Source organism: Osmerus eperlanus, unplaced genomic scaffold (genome assembly GCF_963692335.1).
Source record: "Osmerus eperlanus unplaced genomic scaffold, fOsmEpe2.1 SCAFFOLD_133, whole genome shotgun sequence".
NCBI lineage: Eukaryota > Metazoa > Chordata > Actinopteri > Osmeriformes > Osmeridae > Osmerus > Osmerus eperlanus.
The window spans coordinates 42,509-61,857 of record NW_026911311.1 but is presented as its reverse complement, the minus strand read 5'-3'; the positions used below and the strand labels follow the sequence as shown (position 1 = coordinate 61,857).

The 19,349-nt window shown below is 47.1% G+C and overlaps 1 protein-coding gene across 2 annotated transcripts; it reads left to right on the top strand.

Moving 5' to 3' along the window:
* Positions 1-8,245: 8,245 nt before the first annotated feature.
* On the top strand, positions 8,246-16,604 carry cdc27 (cell division cycle 27). Of its 2 annotated transcripts, none has more exons than XM_062455378.1 (19): positions 8,246-8,452; positions 9,584-9,659; positions 10,028-10,175; positions 10,332-10,457; positions 11,417-11,514; positions 11,653-11,822; positions 12,054-12,268; positions 12,383-12,494; positions 12,660-12,775; positions 12,930-13,029; positions 13,424-13,628; positions 13,813-13,985; positions 14,168-14,320; positions 14,484-14,731; positions 14,905-15,022; positions 15,279-15,407; positions 15,564-15,638; positions 15,785-15,947; positions 16,052-16,604. In XM_062455378.1, exons 1-19 carry the CDS (start codon positions 8,426-8,428, stop codon positions 16,135-16,137), a joined length of 2,538 nt encoding a protein of 845 aa, XP_062311362.1. In that variant the 5' UTR covers positions 8,246-8,425; the 3' UTR covers positions 16,138-16,604. The 2 variants fall into 2 exon arrangements, with proteins under 2 accessions (XP_062311362.1, XP_062311363.1); XM_062455379.1 differs by having other exon boundaries at positions 8,248-8,452; positions 14,484-14,692.
* The last annotated feature ends 2,745 nt before the right edge of the window (positions 16,605-19,349 follow it).

The window sequence follows — 19,349 nt, the reverse complement described above, 5'->3', positions numbered from 1 at the left end:
CCTCCTCTCTCTCTCTCTCTCTCTTTCCTCCCTGTCTCTCTCTCCTCTCTCTCCCCTCTCTCTCTCTCTCTCTCTCTTTCCTCCCTGTCTCACTCCACTTTCTCCAGGGGAGGGAAAGTGGTAGTTGAAGTGCTGTCCATGGACTCACTAACAAACTGTCAGGAGACCACTGTGGGCAGTGCAGTGCTTCACTAAGTGCTCTCAAACAAAGGCCAGGAGCAATCAGCGGTCTTAAACACACAAGCCTGATCAAGACACGCTTTAAGAAACACACTAACTATATGGTAATTTGCATGCTTTTGATTAAGTCTTTTCATGTTTGGAGTGACATGTTTGTATCAGATATTTAGAGTTTGTATGTGGCTAGTGTGTGTGTGTGTGTGTGTGTGTGCCTCAGAAGGTGACTGGAAGTGACTGCTGGAGTCGCATTTAAGGGGACAACTTTCTAATTCGGGTGCTCACGGCAACAGCTGGAGTCGCATTTAAGGGGACAACTTTCTAATTCGGGTGCTCACGGCAACAGGGTAGCCAGTAATATGCCGTTTTCTATTTCTGTCGTCTTGGTTACCAATCCAAGTTTAACCAGAGAGACCAGAGATACCCAGGGGGGCATCGCTGTGGAAACACGGAAGAGACAAGCTCCACACAGAGGAAAGGAGAGGAAAGTGAAGCAGGAGATAGATGAAGGAGAAGCAGGAGCGTTCAGGTTGAGGACTCATGGGAGAACAGAAGAGAATGGGTTCAAAACACCCACAAATAACTTCTAGGAACAATCACATAACTGTGTTCTGCAGGCTGTGTGTGTGTGTGTGTGTGTGTGTGTGTGTGTGTGTGTGTGTGTGTGTGTGTGTGTGTGTGTGTGTGTGTGTGAGGACCCGTCACAGTGGGGGAAAACAAGTTCCCTCTCTGTACTTGTCTCCTGCAGAGCCCTGCATGTGCTGTGTTCCAGCTGTCAGAACCTTTAACAGGAACGATCTGGGAACGCCGGGAACTCCAACTATGGGGGAATGTATGCTCACTCCCCTGGGCTGGGGCGAAGGAGACACACACAATCTCTCCATCTCTGCTTCCTCACCCGATCTCTCCATCTCTGCTCATGTCTCCTCCTCGGAAGGTCACCCACGTTTGACTTCACAGTACAGCAGACACACACACACACAAAACACAGCTCTCAAATTACTCACATAACAACTTGTTTAACCTTGATAATTGACTGCTTTCATCTGAACCCTCTGATTTGTGGACCTCACTGACACGCATGTTCCCCTTCCTCTGCTGGTACCCTGCCTCAGTCCTCTCAGCTGACTCGCTGACTCACATCCTCCTCCCCCCCCTCCTCCCCCCAGCCACCTCATCCTGTAGTCTCATCCTGCTTCGTTACCCCATGACAAACACATGTGAACAGTGTTCGCTGGAGTGCTGGTTATCCTCACGGATGTCCTCCTCCCCATCCCTCTCTCTGTCTTCCATCAACTAATCTCTCCCTCCACTCCTACCCTCCCTCCCTCCCTCCAATCCTAACCTTCTATCTCTCCATCCATCCCTCCCTGCCCCTCTCCATCCTTCTACCCCCCAGGCCCACTCCCACCTCCCTCCCTCTCCATCTCTCCATCTCTTCCTCCCCCCCTCCTGGCCCTAGGCTACCTCATCTGCTCTCTAAAGGACAGATGCTTACAGTTACAGTAATAATACAAATATAGTAGTCATAAAGGAACAGGGTTAGGGAAGGCAGGCAGGATGTGATTGGTTGTATTGAGAAGATGCACTCTCCCCAAAGCATCTACTAGCATCTAACCTCTGAGGACCAGGGAAGGGGGTACTCATGACAAACCACATACAGACAGATATCTGGCCTCCTCTACAGTGCAGAGGGTGGGGGAGGGAGAGGGGAAGGGTGGAGGAAAATTTAAGAAACCAACTTTCTAATGTTTCCCAGTGTTTCTTTGTCCTAGATCAGTCAGAGCAGTTGCTCAATCACACAGACTGCGGGGAGAGAGGGAATAGGAGCCAGAAGAGGCCAGCCTGAAACACATGGAGTCTCTGTGAGAGTTTGCAAGGCTCCGATAGCTACAGCATTGCCCCAAGGGGAAGAGAGGGGAAGAGAGGAGCGGAGAGAAGAGGAGGGGAGAGGAGGGGAGCGGAGAGAAGAGGAGAGAAGAGGAGAGAAGAGGAGAGGGGAGAGAAGAGAAGAGAAGAGGGCACGTGGTGAATCCTCTGTACCCTGAGAGCAGGACCAGGACCACTACGAACAGCTCCCAATGTTAAAAAGTCAACAAGTTATTCAGACCCTTGTCTGCACCTATGGATTGATAATTGGACCATTTTACATGTTTACAACAAACCACTTCAACGTGTCTCGTGGCTCGCCCGAGTTTTCTGGAAACCTTGTTGTGTCTTCTGGGGAGCACAGGCAGTTTGTGTTCCCAACCTCTCTGCAGCTGGAGAGGTCCAGTGTTGAGACCGAGAAGAAGCGTCCAGGCTGTGACAGTGCCAGAGACAAGACACTGAGGGACAAAGCACTTCACACTCTGGAAGTGGAGAGGGAGGAGGAGAGGGAGGGAGGAGGAGAGGGAGGAGGAGGGAGGAGGAGAGGGAGGAGGAGAGGTAGGAGGGAGAAGGAGAGGGAGGAGGAGGAGGGGGGAGGGAGGGAGGAAGGAAGGAAGGAAGGAAGGGAGGGAGGGAGGGAGGGAGGAGGAGAGGGAGGAGGGAGAAGGAGAGGGAGGAGGAGGGAGGAGGAGAGGGAGGAGGAGAGGGAGGAGGAGAGGGAGGAGGAGAGGGAGGAGGGAGAAGGAGAGGGAGGAGGGGGGGAGGGAGGGAGGGAGGAGGAGAGGGAGGAGGGAGAAGGAGAGGGAGGAGGAGGAGGAGGGAGAGGGGGAAGATGGATGAAAAGAGAGAGGGTTAATGAAAAAAGAAAGGAAGAAAGGCAGGTCAGGAGTAGATGGAACCAAAAGAGGATGGAATCGATGGTGGGAGGGGAGGGAGGATAAAATATTTAGTTTAATAATCCTCAATACCTTTGTGGCTGATGTGATAAGTACAGAGAGGAGCAATGTGCTGCAGTCTGTGCTGCATTTAGTCTGTGCTGAGACAGGGCACTGAACACAGGAGAATAATATAGGTGTGTTCTGTACTGAAGGATGTGTTGAGGTGTGTGTGTGTGTGTGTGTGTGTGTGTGTGTGTGTATGGTCTTCTCCCTGCCCCTATTTCCAGGGTAATGGGAAGTCAGAAGGTCAACCCAAGGATTTTGTCACCATTGCGGCCTAGGTGGCCAGACTTGTTTGGTCAAGTCCAGCAGACAGGATTGATTTGACATCACACTGACCTCCAAGCCCCGCCCATTCCCAAGCCCCGCCCATTCCCTCCCACTCCCACATCCTAGATGGGTGAAGGGCAACGTGTTTCAACATCCTTTTAGAGGAAACATTTGAAGGAAATGAAATGTGGTCGGCTCTAAGTGATATGCAAACTAAACACACACACATACATTCTGTACACACACACACATACTGTACACACACGCACATACCCACACATTCACAAACCCACACCCAAACACCGGTGTGTGAGCGTGTTTTGACGGCTAGTATTGCTGTCATGAAGGTCCTTGTCTGTTTCAACTGTTGCTCAGCGTTCAGCATTCATCACCTCTCACTACCGCTGCTTCAAGGAGGGACCAAGGACACAAGGTCAGGGGTCAATGGTATAGAAAGCGAAGGGCGAAGGAACAAAACAAGAGAGAGCGAACAGAGAAAGGGAGATAAAGAGGGGGAGAGACAGAAAGAGGGAGAGAGGGGGAGAAAGAGGCAGAGAGAGGGAGAAAGAGAGAGAGAGAGAGGGAGAGAGAGAAAGAGGGAGAGAGACAAATAGAAAACCAGATGTCAGAGTGGAAGAGAGAGACAAGGAGGAGACAGGGAAAAAAAGGACAAAGAGAAAGAGTGAGAGAGAGGGAGAGAGAGAAAGAAAGAGTGCTGCTGTTATATAAAGTAAAGAAGCTTCACTCGTCTTCGCTCTGATTGGCTTAATGAGCAGGGTCCTGTCCTCAACACTGCCCAGAATACCCTGACCTCTCAGGTGAGGTAGTCTGGAACATCTACAACATCTACAGCATCTGACACACACACACACGTGTCGAGCAACCCTCCACTGGCCTCATCCACTGTATGTAATTAAATATATACTGTTTTGAAACATGAGCATGTTCAGTCTCCCTAGGGTTGGTATTGTTTGGGTTTTTAGGATACCGGTGCCAAATCTATACTTTTAAAATGTTTTCGGTGCCTAAAGCGACACAATTAACAAAGGTGGATGACATTAAAGAACAGTTTTTTTATTGAAAATGTAAAAAAATATAACTTGTCTGCCTGTTCTTTGACTTTCCATGTTCCGACTTGCAGAATAATTTTTCCCATGATTCTGACACCACATGAATGCAGTAGAGCGAGAGGGAGAAGAGGAGGAGGAGGAGAGGGATGATTCTGACACCACATGAATGCAGTAGGCTTTAATCCGGAGCGGACAGAGACTGATTGAAACACAGTCCCATCCTCTGGAGGGCCCTCAGGGCCACTCTACACCACTGAGCTCCTATCAGCCAGCCAGGAAGCCAGCCAGGCAGCCAGGCAGCCAGGCAGCCAGGCAGCAGTACCTTAGCTCCTCTATCAGCCAGCCAGCCAGCCAGGCAGCCAGCAGTACCTTAGCTCCTCTATCAGCCAGGCAGCCAGCCAGGCAGCCAGCCAGCCAGGCAGCCAGCCAGGCAGCCAGCAGTACCTTAGCTCCTCTATCAGCCAGGCAGCCAGGCAGAAAGCCAGCCAGGCAGCCAGCCAGACAGCACTGAAGAGGATCCCGCTGATTGCCCTACATGAAGGTTGATAGCTAAAAGATGAGAGTGATTGTCTGTGTGGTGGGTGATGGTGGGCTGGTGGTTAAGGGCGGGGGGGGGGTGATTGAAAGAGAGAGTGGAGAATTCACAGAGAGTGAGAAAAAGTAGAGAAAAACAGTGACAGAGATGGAAAAAGGAGATAGACATAGAGGGCGAGACAGAATGAGTATTTAATTGTCAGGGTGCCTTAGTCTCTGGGATAGGCCCTCTCATCTCTGGATGTGAAGGGATGGAAGCTGTATAGTGCTCTCTGATTGTTCCTGAGACTCACTACAACCACATCTGTCACCCTCTACTACTTCCTGACAACCATAAATGACTGTGTGTGTGTGTGTGTGTGTGTGTGTGTGCACGCTTGTGTGAGAGAGAGTGGAGTGGCAGGTTTTCTGATGCCTCTGGAACTAGAAGGCCTGACCCCCACGGCTAATTGGCTGATTACAGAGACCATGTTGTTACATCTGATTGGTCAGTTCCTTGGGGACCAGCCAGACCCATGGCTCCACTTCCTGGAGTCTAATTCTGGACTAATAGGAGTCAATGACCCAGCAGGACGGTTCAAAGGTCACCCACAGCCAGCCCAGAACAAACCTGTTGACTTTAACAGAAGCACCAGCAGTTTGTACTGTAGAGACGGAACACACACGACCTCCATTACCACTTCCATTTCGAGTTTTCACACTTACGTTTGATTTTTAAATACATAAATAAAAGGAGGCTTTCAAATGTACAGTGATTAAAAGAACCGGAGGCCTCTCACACTTCTCTCACTTGAGCCTCAGCCAGGCAGTCTGACAACAGGCAGATACACGTGAAGTCATTAGAGAGAGATGCTGTTCCTGCATCAGTCCATCTCAGGCTGAAGTCCGGTCAAACTCTGCCTGTAGCCATGCCATCCATTAGTGTGTGACAGTTATCCTTGATGGAAACAACATTTAATTCTCTCTCACTGTGAGAACAGTAAGACCGGCACATGTCTGGAACATACACGGTGATGACAAAACAGCCAGGCTGCCTTGCTCTCCTTTGAATTACTGCGGTGGAGAATTACTTTACTTTAAGTGTAACTTTCCCTTCAGACAGATCTAGATGATGTTGGTGATGGTTTTAGTCAACCCTAGCGGGTCTAAAATAGAACTAGTTGGTTCAAGACAGAATTTGAGTTAGTCAGTTCTATCTGGTGTTAGTCAGTTCTAGCTGGCATTGGTCGTGGAACGTGTAGCTGGTCTACGAGACTGAAACCAATGCTGTCATAGTGCAGCGTGGGAATTGCACAGTAGGTTTTATGAGTCACATAAATAGCCTTCTAACTCTTCTTCTCTTCAACCCCCCTTGCTTTCTTCCTCTCTTTTCTCCAGCAGCAGAGTATGGATTAGAGATTATTGCAAGATGCCTCGTTCCCATGGCAGGCCTGTCACTCCAACTATAACCTGATATAGCAGGAAACAACAACCCTGTACTCAGAAACATGTCGTCAGTCGACCACTTGCTTAGACGCAACGAATTGCTCTTTTTTCAGATGTTTTTCCGTTTTCCCTCAGGGAGAATATAAAGATAGCAGAAAACTACTGGTTTGCTGTATGACCTTTTAAGGGTGGCCATGGTCTGAACTGGAGCATTTGTATAAATGAATAAACGGTGTTGCTACGTGAACACTTGACTTTACAGTGACAGGTAACCTCTTTTCTTGCCCAGTTAGCCTACATGTTCTCTCGACTGTTATCACAAGGACAAGTCGAGTCTGTTCCACTTTAATGCGATAGGTTTATTAGATTACAAATTCATGAGATCATACTTAACTATGACCGCTGGTCAATCTATTCATAATCCATTATTCATTTCCTTCAAGTGCTGTTGTTGAAATGTCCACAGGCAACAATCAACATGAACTGTGGAGCAGTTGCCCCAGTTTACTGTTGTTTTTTTTTTTTATAACTATATAAAAAAAATCTCCTCCACACAGGCACGTGACATGATTTAGGGATGAGCAAGTTGTGATTCGTCAGGAGTTGCAGCACTGAATATATAGTGTAGCATGCGCTCCTCATTTAAATACATAGATGAAGTAGCATGTGCCCTGTGACATGAATTTCTGATGAGTAAAATGCAAGGGAGTCAGGTGGCTGAGCGGTGAGGGAATCGGGCTAGTAATCCGAAGGTTGCCAGTTCGATTCCTGGTCATGCCAACTGACGTTGTGTCCTTGGGCAAGGCACTTCACCCTGCTTGCCTCGGGGGAATGTCCCTGTATTTACTGTAAGTCGCTCTGGATAAGAGCGTCTGCTAAATGACTAAATGTAAATGTAAGATAAATGGCAGAAACACTGATCATCGTGCGTGTGCTACCGTCTATACAGACCCTACATGGAATCAAGTCAGTGATAGGTGGCACTCTTTCCCCACCTAGAGGAGAACCTTTAGTGATGCGTGCTTCTTACCTAAGGCAAGGATATAGGGATGGGCGTGGTTATCCGGATATCCTAAAGTAAGTTAGTTTTCGAATACTTATGAGTGTAGTTAAAAATATATATTTTTTAAGTTTTATGATAAACCTTTAAATTAAATATAAAATAAGGTTTCCATGTGTTCTAGTTGTGACGTTAGAATTGTTGAAAACAATCAAAAAGGGTAGTCTATGTGACCCTGTGTTCTGCTGCGAACCTCCTTTCATTTCATTTGGCACTACAAGAAGCTTAGTGTCCTGGCTAAACAGTACCACGTGTAACGGGGGTGTAACAGGCGTGGTCTTGCTCCGTCCTGAAGGCTTCCTGGACCGATGTTCGTCCCTTCCCGGGCTCGAACACGCCACCTCTGACTGCCAAGCGCAACCACCACCAGCTAGGCCAAAGAAAAGGTGACGCGGGTGGCCTTTTAGGTACCTGAGGAGTGAGTTTCACCGATTCACACCGGTTTCACCGATTCACACCGGTTACACGTTTTGAAAGGTATAAACATTATTTTAAAAAGTTGTTAAAAAACTAGAAAATGTTTCTGTGCGTTGTGTGTGTAAAAAGTTTCGAAAGCTTTCAAAAAAATTGGGGGAAAAAAAATCTGAATGGGATATGAATTTAACCATTCGAATTTGAGCAGCCTGAATTTCTGAACTTTGAATTTTTGGATCGGAATTATTTTTTAAATAGATTTTTACATCACACTATTTTTTTCTTTCATTTGGAAAGGGTTTTATGAAGTTACGCTTTTTAGTAGGCCTACATCACTGAAACTGGTTAGAGACAAGAAAGCCCTTATACTGATTTATTTTTTAGGAAAAATACAAAGTTATTTGGTAAAGCCTTAGTGTACTTGGCTTGCCTTTTTGTGGTTTGTAAAAAATACAAACTCTTCGGCTATCTTCGCAGAGCCCTCGTCAGTTTCTTTGCATTTTTCGGATGGATTCGACAAGTTCCGGCATTATTTCTCGGTAACGGTCGGTGTGTTCAAATCCTTCGGTCGGAGCTACTTCAGGCCTGGATACTGAACAAGCTAAGAAAGGAACTGAAGAGAGAGGGAAACAAATAACAGAGGACGTGAGAAGGAGCCTGACAACGGAATGACGGTGCTGCAGGAACCTGTTCAGGTGAAAAAGTGGTTTATTATTTCAAGCCGACCGATGTCATTTGCAGGAAAAGCGCCATGTATTCATGCCTACATTTGGTTCTCCCCGGTCGGTCTCCTCGACTACTCTTACGCCGAGGTCTGAAAACAAACGCCTGGGCCTTGTGTAGCATTGGCTAGCTGGCTACAGTAGTATACATTGTATTTAGCTCCACGAACTAGCTCTATATACCTAGTCTAAACATAAATAAAAAAAATAGGCGTATGATTCTCATTTCCAGATTATAGAAAAACAGTGTACTCATCGCGAATATGAATAGTATCCAGAAACATAACTGTCAATTTAATTATCTCGTTGGTTTATATGGTCTTTTCCTTCTGAATAAGAATGTTTTTGTGGAGCTGCTATCAAGGGTTTCTTGGCTAACAGCTAGCTGACAGACTGTATGCGCTTGCTAAAGTTAGGGCCAGCCGATACAATTAGCCAGCTAACGCAAGTCAATTAGCCAGGTCTTTGATTGATCTGCTATTCTTTTGTAAACGTACTAAATGTAGCTGGTAGGCCCGTTGATGAACTTGATTGCCTAGCTAACGTTTTATCTAGCAGCTTTCTGCTAGCTTTGCGTTTGCTAGTTAGTCAGCTCGCTAGTAGTAATATTAAGGTTAGTGTTTTACTACTATTAGACTGCTACGTTAACTGGCATATTCCTTTCGTCAAATGTGAACTAGCTAGCTCTAGCTGTGTCATGTTGTTTAGCTAGTTAGATAGCTAAAAGATAACCAACTAGCTAATTGGTTAATATAAAGTTATTGATGTATTCGCCCACGAAATGGCTTGCCTTGTTATCTAGCTGATAATATTTGGCTATTATCAAATGCATTAATATTGTAATGATTAAATATTGCTTAAGAAGCGCTACGTGGTGGTCGCCACATTCATAATATCTAACGTTAGCGAGCTAGTGTAACGGTAGCTAAGATGGAGACTATCCTTCAAATTGTGACATCTAACTTAGGTTATGGCCTGTAGGTTAATCTTTTCAATGTATGTTTAGTGTACTTCTCAATATAGTTCAACTAGCTATAGAACGCTTTCGAAGAAGGGCTTGTATGTATGTAATATATTTTCCCTCTTTCACTTCCCTTCGTGTAGGCTGCTGTGTGGCAAGCACTAAACCACTATGCCTATCGCGACGCAGCGTTCCTGGCAGAGCGGTTGTACGCTGAAGGTAATGACATAACACACTTCACATGGGCCTTTACATCCCTCCCTGCTCGTCCATCCATCGCTAGTCATCTTAAACGACTTCGATCCTTGCAAAACCAGGCCTGTATGTTAAACAAGACACAGAACAGCGCATTACCACAATCCTGAATCTCTTCGGTAGATTATGTCTCTGCTTGTCTGTCGGTGTCACATCGTGGGTATGTCTGTCTGTACATTGCTGTGTGTGTGTGTGTGTGTGTGTGTGTGTGTGTGTGTGTGTGTCTGGCTGTCTATTCATTAGAGTGTGTGTGTGTCAGTTTGTGTGTACGTGAGAGGCCACGATAACGAAACGAGTCTGATGCTCCGCCATGCTGTGTCACGTCTCCCTAGTGCATTCGGAGGAGGCTCTGTTCCTGCTGGCCACCTGCTACTACCGCTCTGGGAAGGCCTACAAGGCCTACCGCCTCCTTAAAGGCCACAGCTGCACCACGCCACAATGCAAATACCTGTTAGCTAAGTGCTGTGTGGACCTCAGCAAGTAAGCAGAGAGACTGGATGTCGCGATGGGAATCTGGGGGGGTGGGGTGACTGCTAATAACGGGAGCAGACACTAGTGGTCGGCATGCTATGAATCAGTATAGGTGCTGCATGTGTCTGACTGCATGCGTGTCTGACTGTGCGTGCGTGTGCACAGGCTAGCAGAGGGGGAGCAGATTCTCACCGGGGGCGTCCTGAACAAACAGAAGAGCCAGGAAGACCTCGTCACAGAGTTTGGAGACTCGGCCTGTTTCACCCTGTCTCTGCTCGGACAGATTTACTGGTAAGGTCTCACTGGGTTACACTGGCATGTATCTCTACTAACTGGTTTACACTGGGAGAGTTATGTTCTAGGATAGTCGCGTTCACTGTTTCAAATGTAATCTGTATTGCCCTTTTTACAAGCAATGTCACAGAGGGCTTCACATATGCCCATAGAACTGCATCTAAACCGACTTAAGTTTCCTTGTAGGAAGTTGCATGAACTGTTATGTAAACGTAATATACACGTGGAGGTCAACATCACATTGTTCCAGTGGAATGTTGGTGGGTTCTAAGCACTGCTACTGGGTGTGTCATCAAGCTAATAGGACTGAACCTAGGGGCTCCCTTAATGCATGGCCCCTCTAATCCATTGATCTGCCATGAGGATGGACAAGTAATGGCTTTGTAGAGAAGCTTTTGGGTATAACCATTAGATCATAGAGGAAGGAAGACTGTATTATACAGACATGCATTACTGTCATCCGTTCCTTACTATACTGACAGTCAGTCACTGCATACATTAGTCAGTTTAAACAGGATGTGAGTCTGATGGGCTTGGTCTGGCAGCAGAAGCCTCCTGTGCTCTTAGATTGAAGTCCAGACAGACCAGCTAGCTACTGCACTTCTGTTTGCAGCTATAATGTGCCTAATCAAGGCCTTGTGACCTGGAGGTGTGGGTGCGTGCGTGCGTGCCAGGGGAATGCTGGGGTCAGGATGTAAACAGAAGGACTGATCCTCCAGGCAGATCTCCCGAGTGGGATTTGAAAACCCCCCACTTCTTAGAATTCCAAATATATGCCACCTAAGGAGCCACTGTCTGTAGCCCTTAACCTCTCTGTCTACCCAACTCAACTCATCTTTTACATCTGAAGATTCCAGTCTGCAGCCGACCTACGCCCAGCTGGCCAGTAGGAGTGGTTACCATAGTAACGTGTAGTTGTATGTTTGTCCTCATGTCTGTTGTTTCTCCCCGCACAGCAAAACTGACCGCCTGGCCCGGGGCTCGGAGTGCTACCAGAAGAGCCTGAGCCTCAATCCCTTTCTCTGGTCCCCCTTCGAGTCCCTCTGTCAGATAGGTGAGTCTGCCGGCTGTGCACACACACACACTGCAGAGACATGGACAGGTGATTCAGTCAACTGCCGTTTACTACATACTGCTGAAGAATGTTGTCAAAGGTTGAGGTGAACAGGTTCTGTGTGCGTGTGGTTTCCAGGTGAGCGTCCAGACCCAGAGCAGATCTTCAGACTGACTTCTCTCCAGAACTTCTGTGGAGGGAGTGGACCTCTCCCCCAGCCGCCTATTAGCCCCGCCCACACGCCATGCCACAACATGCCGCATCGCCAGGTGGACACAGTGCTGATGGAGACGCCTCAGGACACCCTGGTACGCACACACACACGCGCACACACACACACGTGCACACACACACACACGCGCGCGCACACACACGTGCACACACACACACAATGACACATAAACACAGATGTAGGACACCCTGGCACACACAGACATACAATGTTGCAAAACAATCTGAAATGTCTGTTTGCAGGGCAAGACTTTAACCTTCTCTCTCTCCCCCTCTCCCTCTCTCTCCATCCATTTGTCTCTCTGTAGGAGCTGAACCGACTGAACCTGGAGTCGTCTAACTCTAAGTACTCGTCCTTGACGTCTGACTCCACCATGTCCTACATAGACTCGTCTGTCATCTCCCCGGACGCGGGCCCTCTGGGTCCAGCTGGCTCCATGCTCTCCAAGCAGACTCAGAACAAGCCCAGGAGTGGACGCTCTCTACTGGGCGGCCCCACAGCTCTCAGCCCACTCACACCCAGGTACACAGCTGTGTACTACACACACAGACACACACACACGCGCGCTCTCGATCCTCTGGGAGACTGAACTGAGCTAGGTATCCGGGTGTGAAGCTCTCTGATTTGTGTTTCCAGTTTTGGGATCTTGCCCCTGGAGCCCAGCCCGGGAGACCCCTCGTACCTTCAGAACTACAGTCACAGTGGCTCAGGGATGGAACCACCTCCACCCGGAGCGCCACAAAAGAAGGTACACGCACACACCCACACAGGAACGAGACCAATAATGAAATTAGATGAAATATAATTCTCTCCCCTCCCTTTCTCTCCTGTCTGTCTATCTTTCCCCTCCCTCACTTCCCTTCTGTCTCTTTCTCCCCTTCTCTCTCTCCCTCCCCTTCTCTCTCCTCTCCAGTCTGTAGCTCGTATCTCCCAGGCAGGGACCAAGTCAGTGTTCTCCCAGAGTGGCAACAGCAGAGAAGTGCTCCCTATCCCCTTCAACCAAACCCAGAGCACTGCACCCCAGACCAGGTCTGTCTGTACTTCCACATGCCTGGCTGGTTTTCTGCCTGTCTACCTGTCCAGTTGTCTACCTGTCCAGTTGTCTACCTGTTCAGTTGTCCGCCTGTCTACCTGGTTCTTCCTTACCTGTCAGTCTCTCTCTCTCTCCCTTGTCTGTGTGCAGTACGACACCTCAAGTGCTGAGCCCCACCATCGCGGCCCCCCCCAATGTGCAGCCCAGGCGGAGCTCGCGGCTTTTCACCAGTGCCAGTTCCACTGCCAAGGTAGTGGCCGCCCCCGCCACGACAATACATCTGTTTTCTGAGCATGCTCGTGTACCTGACTGCATACAATAAGTGCTTTTTTTGTTCCGATTGTCGTTTGGATCTGCCTGAAATCCTCCCAACCCTGTTGGTATCAAACAATCATAAACCCAAATGGCGATTCTTTAGAAAAGCCCCTCATGAAAGGGACGGGGGTGGGGATAGCTCTGTGTGGTCGCCTGCAGATCAAGAGGTTCCTGAATGTCACTTTAGATGAAAGTATCTGCTGGCTGTCAAGCAAGTGCCCCACCCTCCCTGTTCCTGTGGCTGCTGGTGTCTGTAACCCTCTGGGCTGTCTGTCTCTAGGAGTAGGGAGTCCCCAGCACTCACTCTGCCGACCTGTCGCCCTCCACAGGAGAACAGCAAGAAGCTGAAGATGAAGTTCCCCACTAAGATCCCCAACAGGAAGACCAAGTCGAAGACGGGCAAGGCCGGCATCACTCCCTCCAACCTCAACGAGAGCATTGAGATTCTCAAGCTCGACTCGTCCATGACGGATGGCAAAGGCAGCCTGGGGTCGCCCCAGTTCCAGGCCTTCAGCCTGCAAAAGGCTGCTGCAGGTACGGTGACCCCACAGACCCTCTTCATGTACCCCACACCCCTCCCTCCGTGGACCCCTCTAGCAGTAACCATGCTGCCTAAACCTGGGACACCCTTACCCAGAAGAAAATGATTCAAGGATGTCCATATAAAAGTGTTAGGGTTAGTGTTGCTGACCTTGTGTGTGTTTGTCTGCTGTCCCAGACGGCCTGATGACCTTGATGCGGGATATAGGCCGTGGCTACTTGGCCCTGTGCTCCTACAACTGCAAGGAGGCCATTAGCATCCTGAGCCAGCTGCCCTCACACCATTACAACACTGGCTGGGTGCTGGGCCAGATCGGCAGGGCCCACTTTGAACTGGCAGAGTACATGCAGGTAAGACTGCTACACACACACACACACACACAGAAAGAGAGACACACACACACAAAGGAGAGAGAGAGACTACAGCCTACAGGTATCACCAGTGAGACCAGTAAGGAGAAGACAGGGTATCACCTGTGAGACCAGTGAACCTCCCATGCTGAAGTGCTTTCTGGCCCTGTTCTCCTCCCCAGGCGGAGCGGATCTTCTCGGAGGTGCGTCGCATCGAGAGCTACCGTGTGGAGGGCATGGAGATCTACTCCACCACGCTGTGGCACCTGCAGAAGGACGTGGCTCTCTCTGCCCTCTCCAAAGACCTCACGGACATGGACAAGAACTCACCTGAGGTAACTCAACCTCAAGATCCACTATTGTATTGGATAAGACCTGACACATTTTTGACTCGTTTTCACTGGTTTTCTGTTGTCTGACTCTTGTCTCCTTTTATCAATTTGCCTTCCTTGTTTTCCCATCCTTCCACTTCTTGATGATCTCCCCCCCCCCCCTCAGGCGTGGTGCGTAGCAGGGAACTGTTTCAGCCTGCAGAGGGAGCATGACATTGCCATAAAGTTTTTCCAGCGTGCCATCCAGGTGGACCCTGGCTTCGCCTATGCCTACACCCTGCTGGGGCACGAGTTTGTCCTGACGGAGGAGCTGGAGAAGGCCCTGGCGTGTTTCAGGAACGCCATCCGCGTCAACACCCGCCACTACAACGCCTGGTATGAAACCACACACAACACCCGCCACTACAACGCCTGGTATGAAACCACACACATTACCCTGCACGCACGTCTATCTACCTTAGATGCTAAAACCAAAAGCTGTCAACAAACTAGGGTCTCTAAAACACCCGGGATGAACAATAAATGTACGTTATTCTGACTTCTTAGGCTACAAAACGACATTGTCATGTGTTGTCTCTGTCTTACAGGTATGGACTGGGAATGATCTACTACAAACAGGAGAAGTTCAATCTAGCAGAGATCCACTTCAAGAAGGCTCTGAGCATCAACCCTCAGAGCTCTGTGCTGCTCTGTCACATCGGAGTGGTTAGTTACTGTTACCACCACCGTTTGTTACTGTTACCGTGGCGTTGGCCGTTAGTGCTAAACCTAGCTAGCTTTTAGCCTTCTCCATAGTAGTTCAACATTAGCCTTTCCCAGTTGGTTTTAGCTGGGAAGTCCTGGAGTTAGCATTAGCTTAGCTTTCGCATTAACCGGTCCTGGATTTTTTGCATTAGTCATCAGCTTTAGTTAGAACTAGTTGATGACCCTGGTGACCCCTAAGCTTTTGTGTTCATTTCAGGTGCAGCATGCGCTGAAGAAGTCGGATCATGCCTTGGAGACCCTGAACAGGGCCATAAACATAGATCCGAAGAATCCTCTATGCAAGTTTCATAGGGCCTCAATCCTTTTTGCCAACGAGAAGTACAAGGTAACCAGTCGTCTGCTGTGAACAAGGCACCTCATGCCTCCAATACCTAATGGAAGGTTGGCCTCTAGATGGTATCTGAAATGTCATTGGTTGTGGCTTATCTGTGAGCAATTCCATTGGCTGGCTTTTCATTCAATAATTTTTTCCTCCTACCAGGCTGCTCTTCAAGAGCTTGAGGAACTTAAACAGATCGTGCCCAAAGAGTCACTTGTTTACTTTTTAATAGGAAAGGTAAGAGGCCTTGCCAGAACCTGTTTACACAACAAGCTGAATCATCCTTGTTATGGATGGCTGGGAATTGGTATCTGTAAATGAGTATCAAAGATGAGAGTTTCTGTCTGTGTGTTTTCCAACATGACATGTATTGTCCCACCCAGGTGTATAAGAAGCTGGGCCAGACCCACCTGGCTCTGATGAACTTCTCCTGGGCCATGGACCTGGACCCCAAAGGAGCCAACAACCAGATCAAAGAGGCGATTGACAAGAGATACCTGCCTGATGACGAAGAGCCTGTGACTGAAGATTACCCTTACGACTCAGGTACCTTACAGTCTTACCCGTTTGTTTTGGTTGTCGGGTCGTTGGGCTTCTATGCTTGTGTTGTCCTGGTAACATTTAACCTCTGCCCCGTTGCCCCCCTGCAGCGGAGGTCGAGGAGTCCCAGGAAAGCAGCATGACTGATGCTGACGACACACAGCTGCACACAGCTGAGAGCGACGAGGTCCTGTAGCCCCTCCCCCCCAGCCCCCCGGACTGTAACCATGCCAACCTGGAGCCACATGACTCCGCTATTTAGAAAAAGAGGAAGAAGAAAAAGGAAAACGAACTGCTGCTAATTCAGTACCTCTGAATCTCTGTTTCGTCATAATCCGCTATCTCCTGGTTCCCCCCCTTCCCTCGTCCTCTTCTACCCCTCAAGACCCAAACTTGCCCCATCATGCCTTAGCCCTCATTGGCCTATCACCATCTAGCCCCACTCCTGAAGCCTCATCGGGCTGATTTGTTATTGGTTTATTCCTCTTCCCTCTTGTTTCTAAGTGCTGATTGGCCCATCATTGGCAGACATCACTTTGACTTCTCTGCCCCTGAAGATAAATAAAAGAGAATCCTTGATGGAAGTCCCTGTCTTAAATGTTTAGTTTTTTATGTTCTTTTTATCATCATAACTCTGAATAAACACTTGTGGAATAGCCTGTAGCTCTGGTTTCTCTCTACTGATTGGTTAGTTAAGTGTGCAGGGAGCAGAAGATGAGTTAGCTCAGCCCATCATAGCAATTGGCTGGCTAACCTCAACCTATCAGAACCATTGGCTAGCTGGTTGTGGCCTATTGAAGCTTTTAGCTTGTCTGATGTCACACGGGCAGTCTGGTGATGTTAGATGTTGACTGTTGATGTTCACACGGAGAGGAATTAAGTGTTCTTTAACCACTTATTTGAACAAGTGCCTCTTCCTGACTGAGAATCCAGTGATCCATAGGCAAGTTAAGTGTGTGTGTGAGGTGTGTATGTGTGTCTGGTACCAGAGGTGATGCATGGTGACCTCTAACCCTAACCAAGACTTGGCGATGCCTGAAAAGCCAAACTAGAGAGTAAACAGAGTTCTTTTTATTGATTTATTTAACTAAATATTCCGGAGAAATCTACTTGATTCATAGCTCAAGTCTGTCCAAGGACTTCAATCAGCGATGACATTTATCAGACTGGTCCAGTTTCAAGACAGAAATCTGAGCCTTCATTCCACCAGACCCTTCTTACCCAGGCGTGAACCGTTAACAGCTTCTTTAGTAGTTTCAAGCACTTTCTGACAATAATAGCGTTCAGACTTTTTGTTGCTGACATCAGAAAGCCCCCCAGGTATGTCTCAGCAACCTTGTACTGTGTTTGTGTTGAGTGTGTGTTACATGTGTGTGTTACATGTGTGCTTTATGTGCTTGAGTCTGACCTACAAGGGGATAAAGGCCAACTTGATCAAATAACACGTTAAGACAAGTTGCCCCATATCAAGGAATGGAGATGCCTATTGTCAACGTTTGGTGCTTTTTTCTAAGGTATATGGTGAATATTACATCTGTGTACTTTGACCTCTGCACAGACAGGTTGGAGTATTATCATTTTACATTAAATAATGTGTCTTGATTATAAAAAAAGAATCTACTGTCCTAGACAGAATGAATATTCATGTGTCATTTATTTTAAAGTATGGAAACTAGAATAAACTAATTTCAACAAGCTTTTCCTTGACTTGTGTCTGGGTTCCTCAAAAGGGTTTGCAACTAAGGGTTACTTAAAAGTAGCCACTGGGTACAGACAAGTGAAGACTGAAGGAAGGATTTGTGTTACATTTTCAAGCTGGAACCTGAACCATCAACGCTGGGTATTGGATTCACAGTAGTCCAGGGGTTGAAAGAAAAAGTGAAGAGATCAGTTACTCCAAAACATGTGGCCAGACTGAGTTTACTGATGTGTATAACTTGACTACTAGACTGGACTATTACTGGACTACAGTTGATTTAACAGTTCGTTAGAAGCTGATGCACCCAAATATCAGTGTCTGCCACAGTGTAAAAGAGTTTCACAGAATCTGAAATCTGATATGCTTTAACATGATAACTGGCACGTATACTTTCAATGTTTCAGGCTAAGAATACTGTTTAATTCCTTCAATAATAATCTTTCCTTTTCAATAATGGTCATATTTTATATGTGAACCTATAATCTTGTGTAGCATGACAGCACAAAATGTTGAGGAATGTCTAAAGGTAAGTAATTCACACAGATTCAAGCGAACTACAGAAGCTCCAACGTGAAATGATAAAGCCTTGATATTGTGCGATATTAGATTCGAACAGGTAATAGGCGCTCACAATGTTGTTTACCACTCAGTATTAGACAACAGTAGTTGAACAGCTATCGTCAAAGTAAATATGGTTTGCAAACGTTTAGCTCAAAGTAACGGAGAACCTTAAGGCTTTATTTGACTAACTGTGATTGAGGTGCACAACCATTGCTCTCGACTGCAGAGATGTTAAATTAAAATGTTTTCGTGCTTGAACATTTTGAGAATATCTGATAAACTTCAGTATTATTTACTTTCAATGGAGGGCTCATCTGTACTGAGTGGCAGGTACATCAGCAAATCACCATGCTTGTTTTACAAAACTGTGCAATCACAGACGTGCACAGGCGGGCATTTCCGGTTCAAGACTGGTCGACTTGTGCAGGTGAGCGAAGGCGAGTTTTATACTCTCTCACATAAAACTGAGTTTATTGCAGGTAAATATTGAAAACTGGCGATGTCGACAGAGACTATGAATAGAAATAGTTACAAAGTAGTTTATCTTGCAAAATGTATATTTTTTGTGCGACTCAAATTAAAATTAAAAGGTAAAACTGTCTCGGGGTTTCAGTCAACAGGCCAATGTGTCGGTCAGCTGCTGCTAGCTTGCTAGCTTACTGGAGATGTTGCTAGCTAGCAAGCTATGTCAGTAACAAGATAGCTAACTTACCGATGCTGTCTAGATAGCTTGCTAACTATAGCAAACAACTTTGTAGTAATTTTCATAACTACAAAATATACAAGAATCTATAACTAAGATATTTTAGTTATTTATATATTACAGGGAACAGTAGATTGCAGAATATTTTGTTTAAAATATTTTCGTTGATAAGCCAGCTAACTAGCACTAAATGATACAGCACTGAGTTCAGTGATTGTCGCCGTCCGTTCTCCCCAGTCTCTGCGGTCACGTTCAGGACATGGAACTTTGATACCAGCTACATCCCATCAATGTGGCATCATAACAGCACTGTACTGTTTGTTATAACCTATATATTTCATACGAACTGTCTCATAAAAAATTCTAAACGATTATTCTGAAGAATGCGTCAAAGTTACGTGTACTGTCGCTAACTCAATTTTTTTTTGTTCGGTGTTTTAGAACG

Bases quoted from the DNA above. Each gene is read 5' to 3' on its own strand.
- cdc27 (XM_062455378.1), top strand. From the start codon at position 8,426: ATGACGGTGCTGCAGGAACCTGTTCAG. The intron at 12,776-12,929 runs GTCTGTCTGTAC...GTCTGTGTGCAG, and splicing joins AGCACTGCACCCCAGACCAG to TACGACACCTCAAGTGCTGA. The intron at 13,986-14,167 runs GTAAGACTGCTA...TCTCCTCCCCAG, and splicing joins AACTGGCAGAGTACATGCAG to GCGGAGCGGATCTTCTCGGA.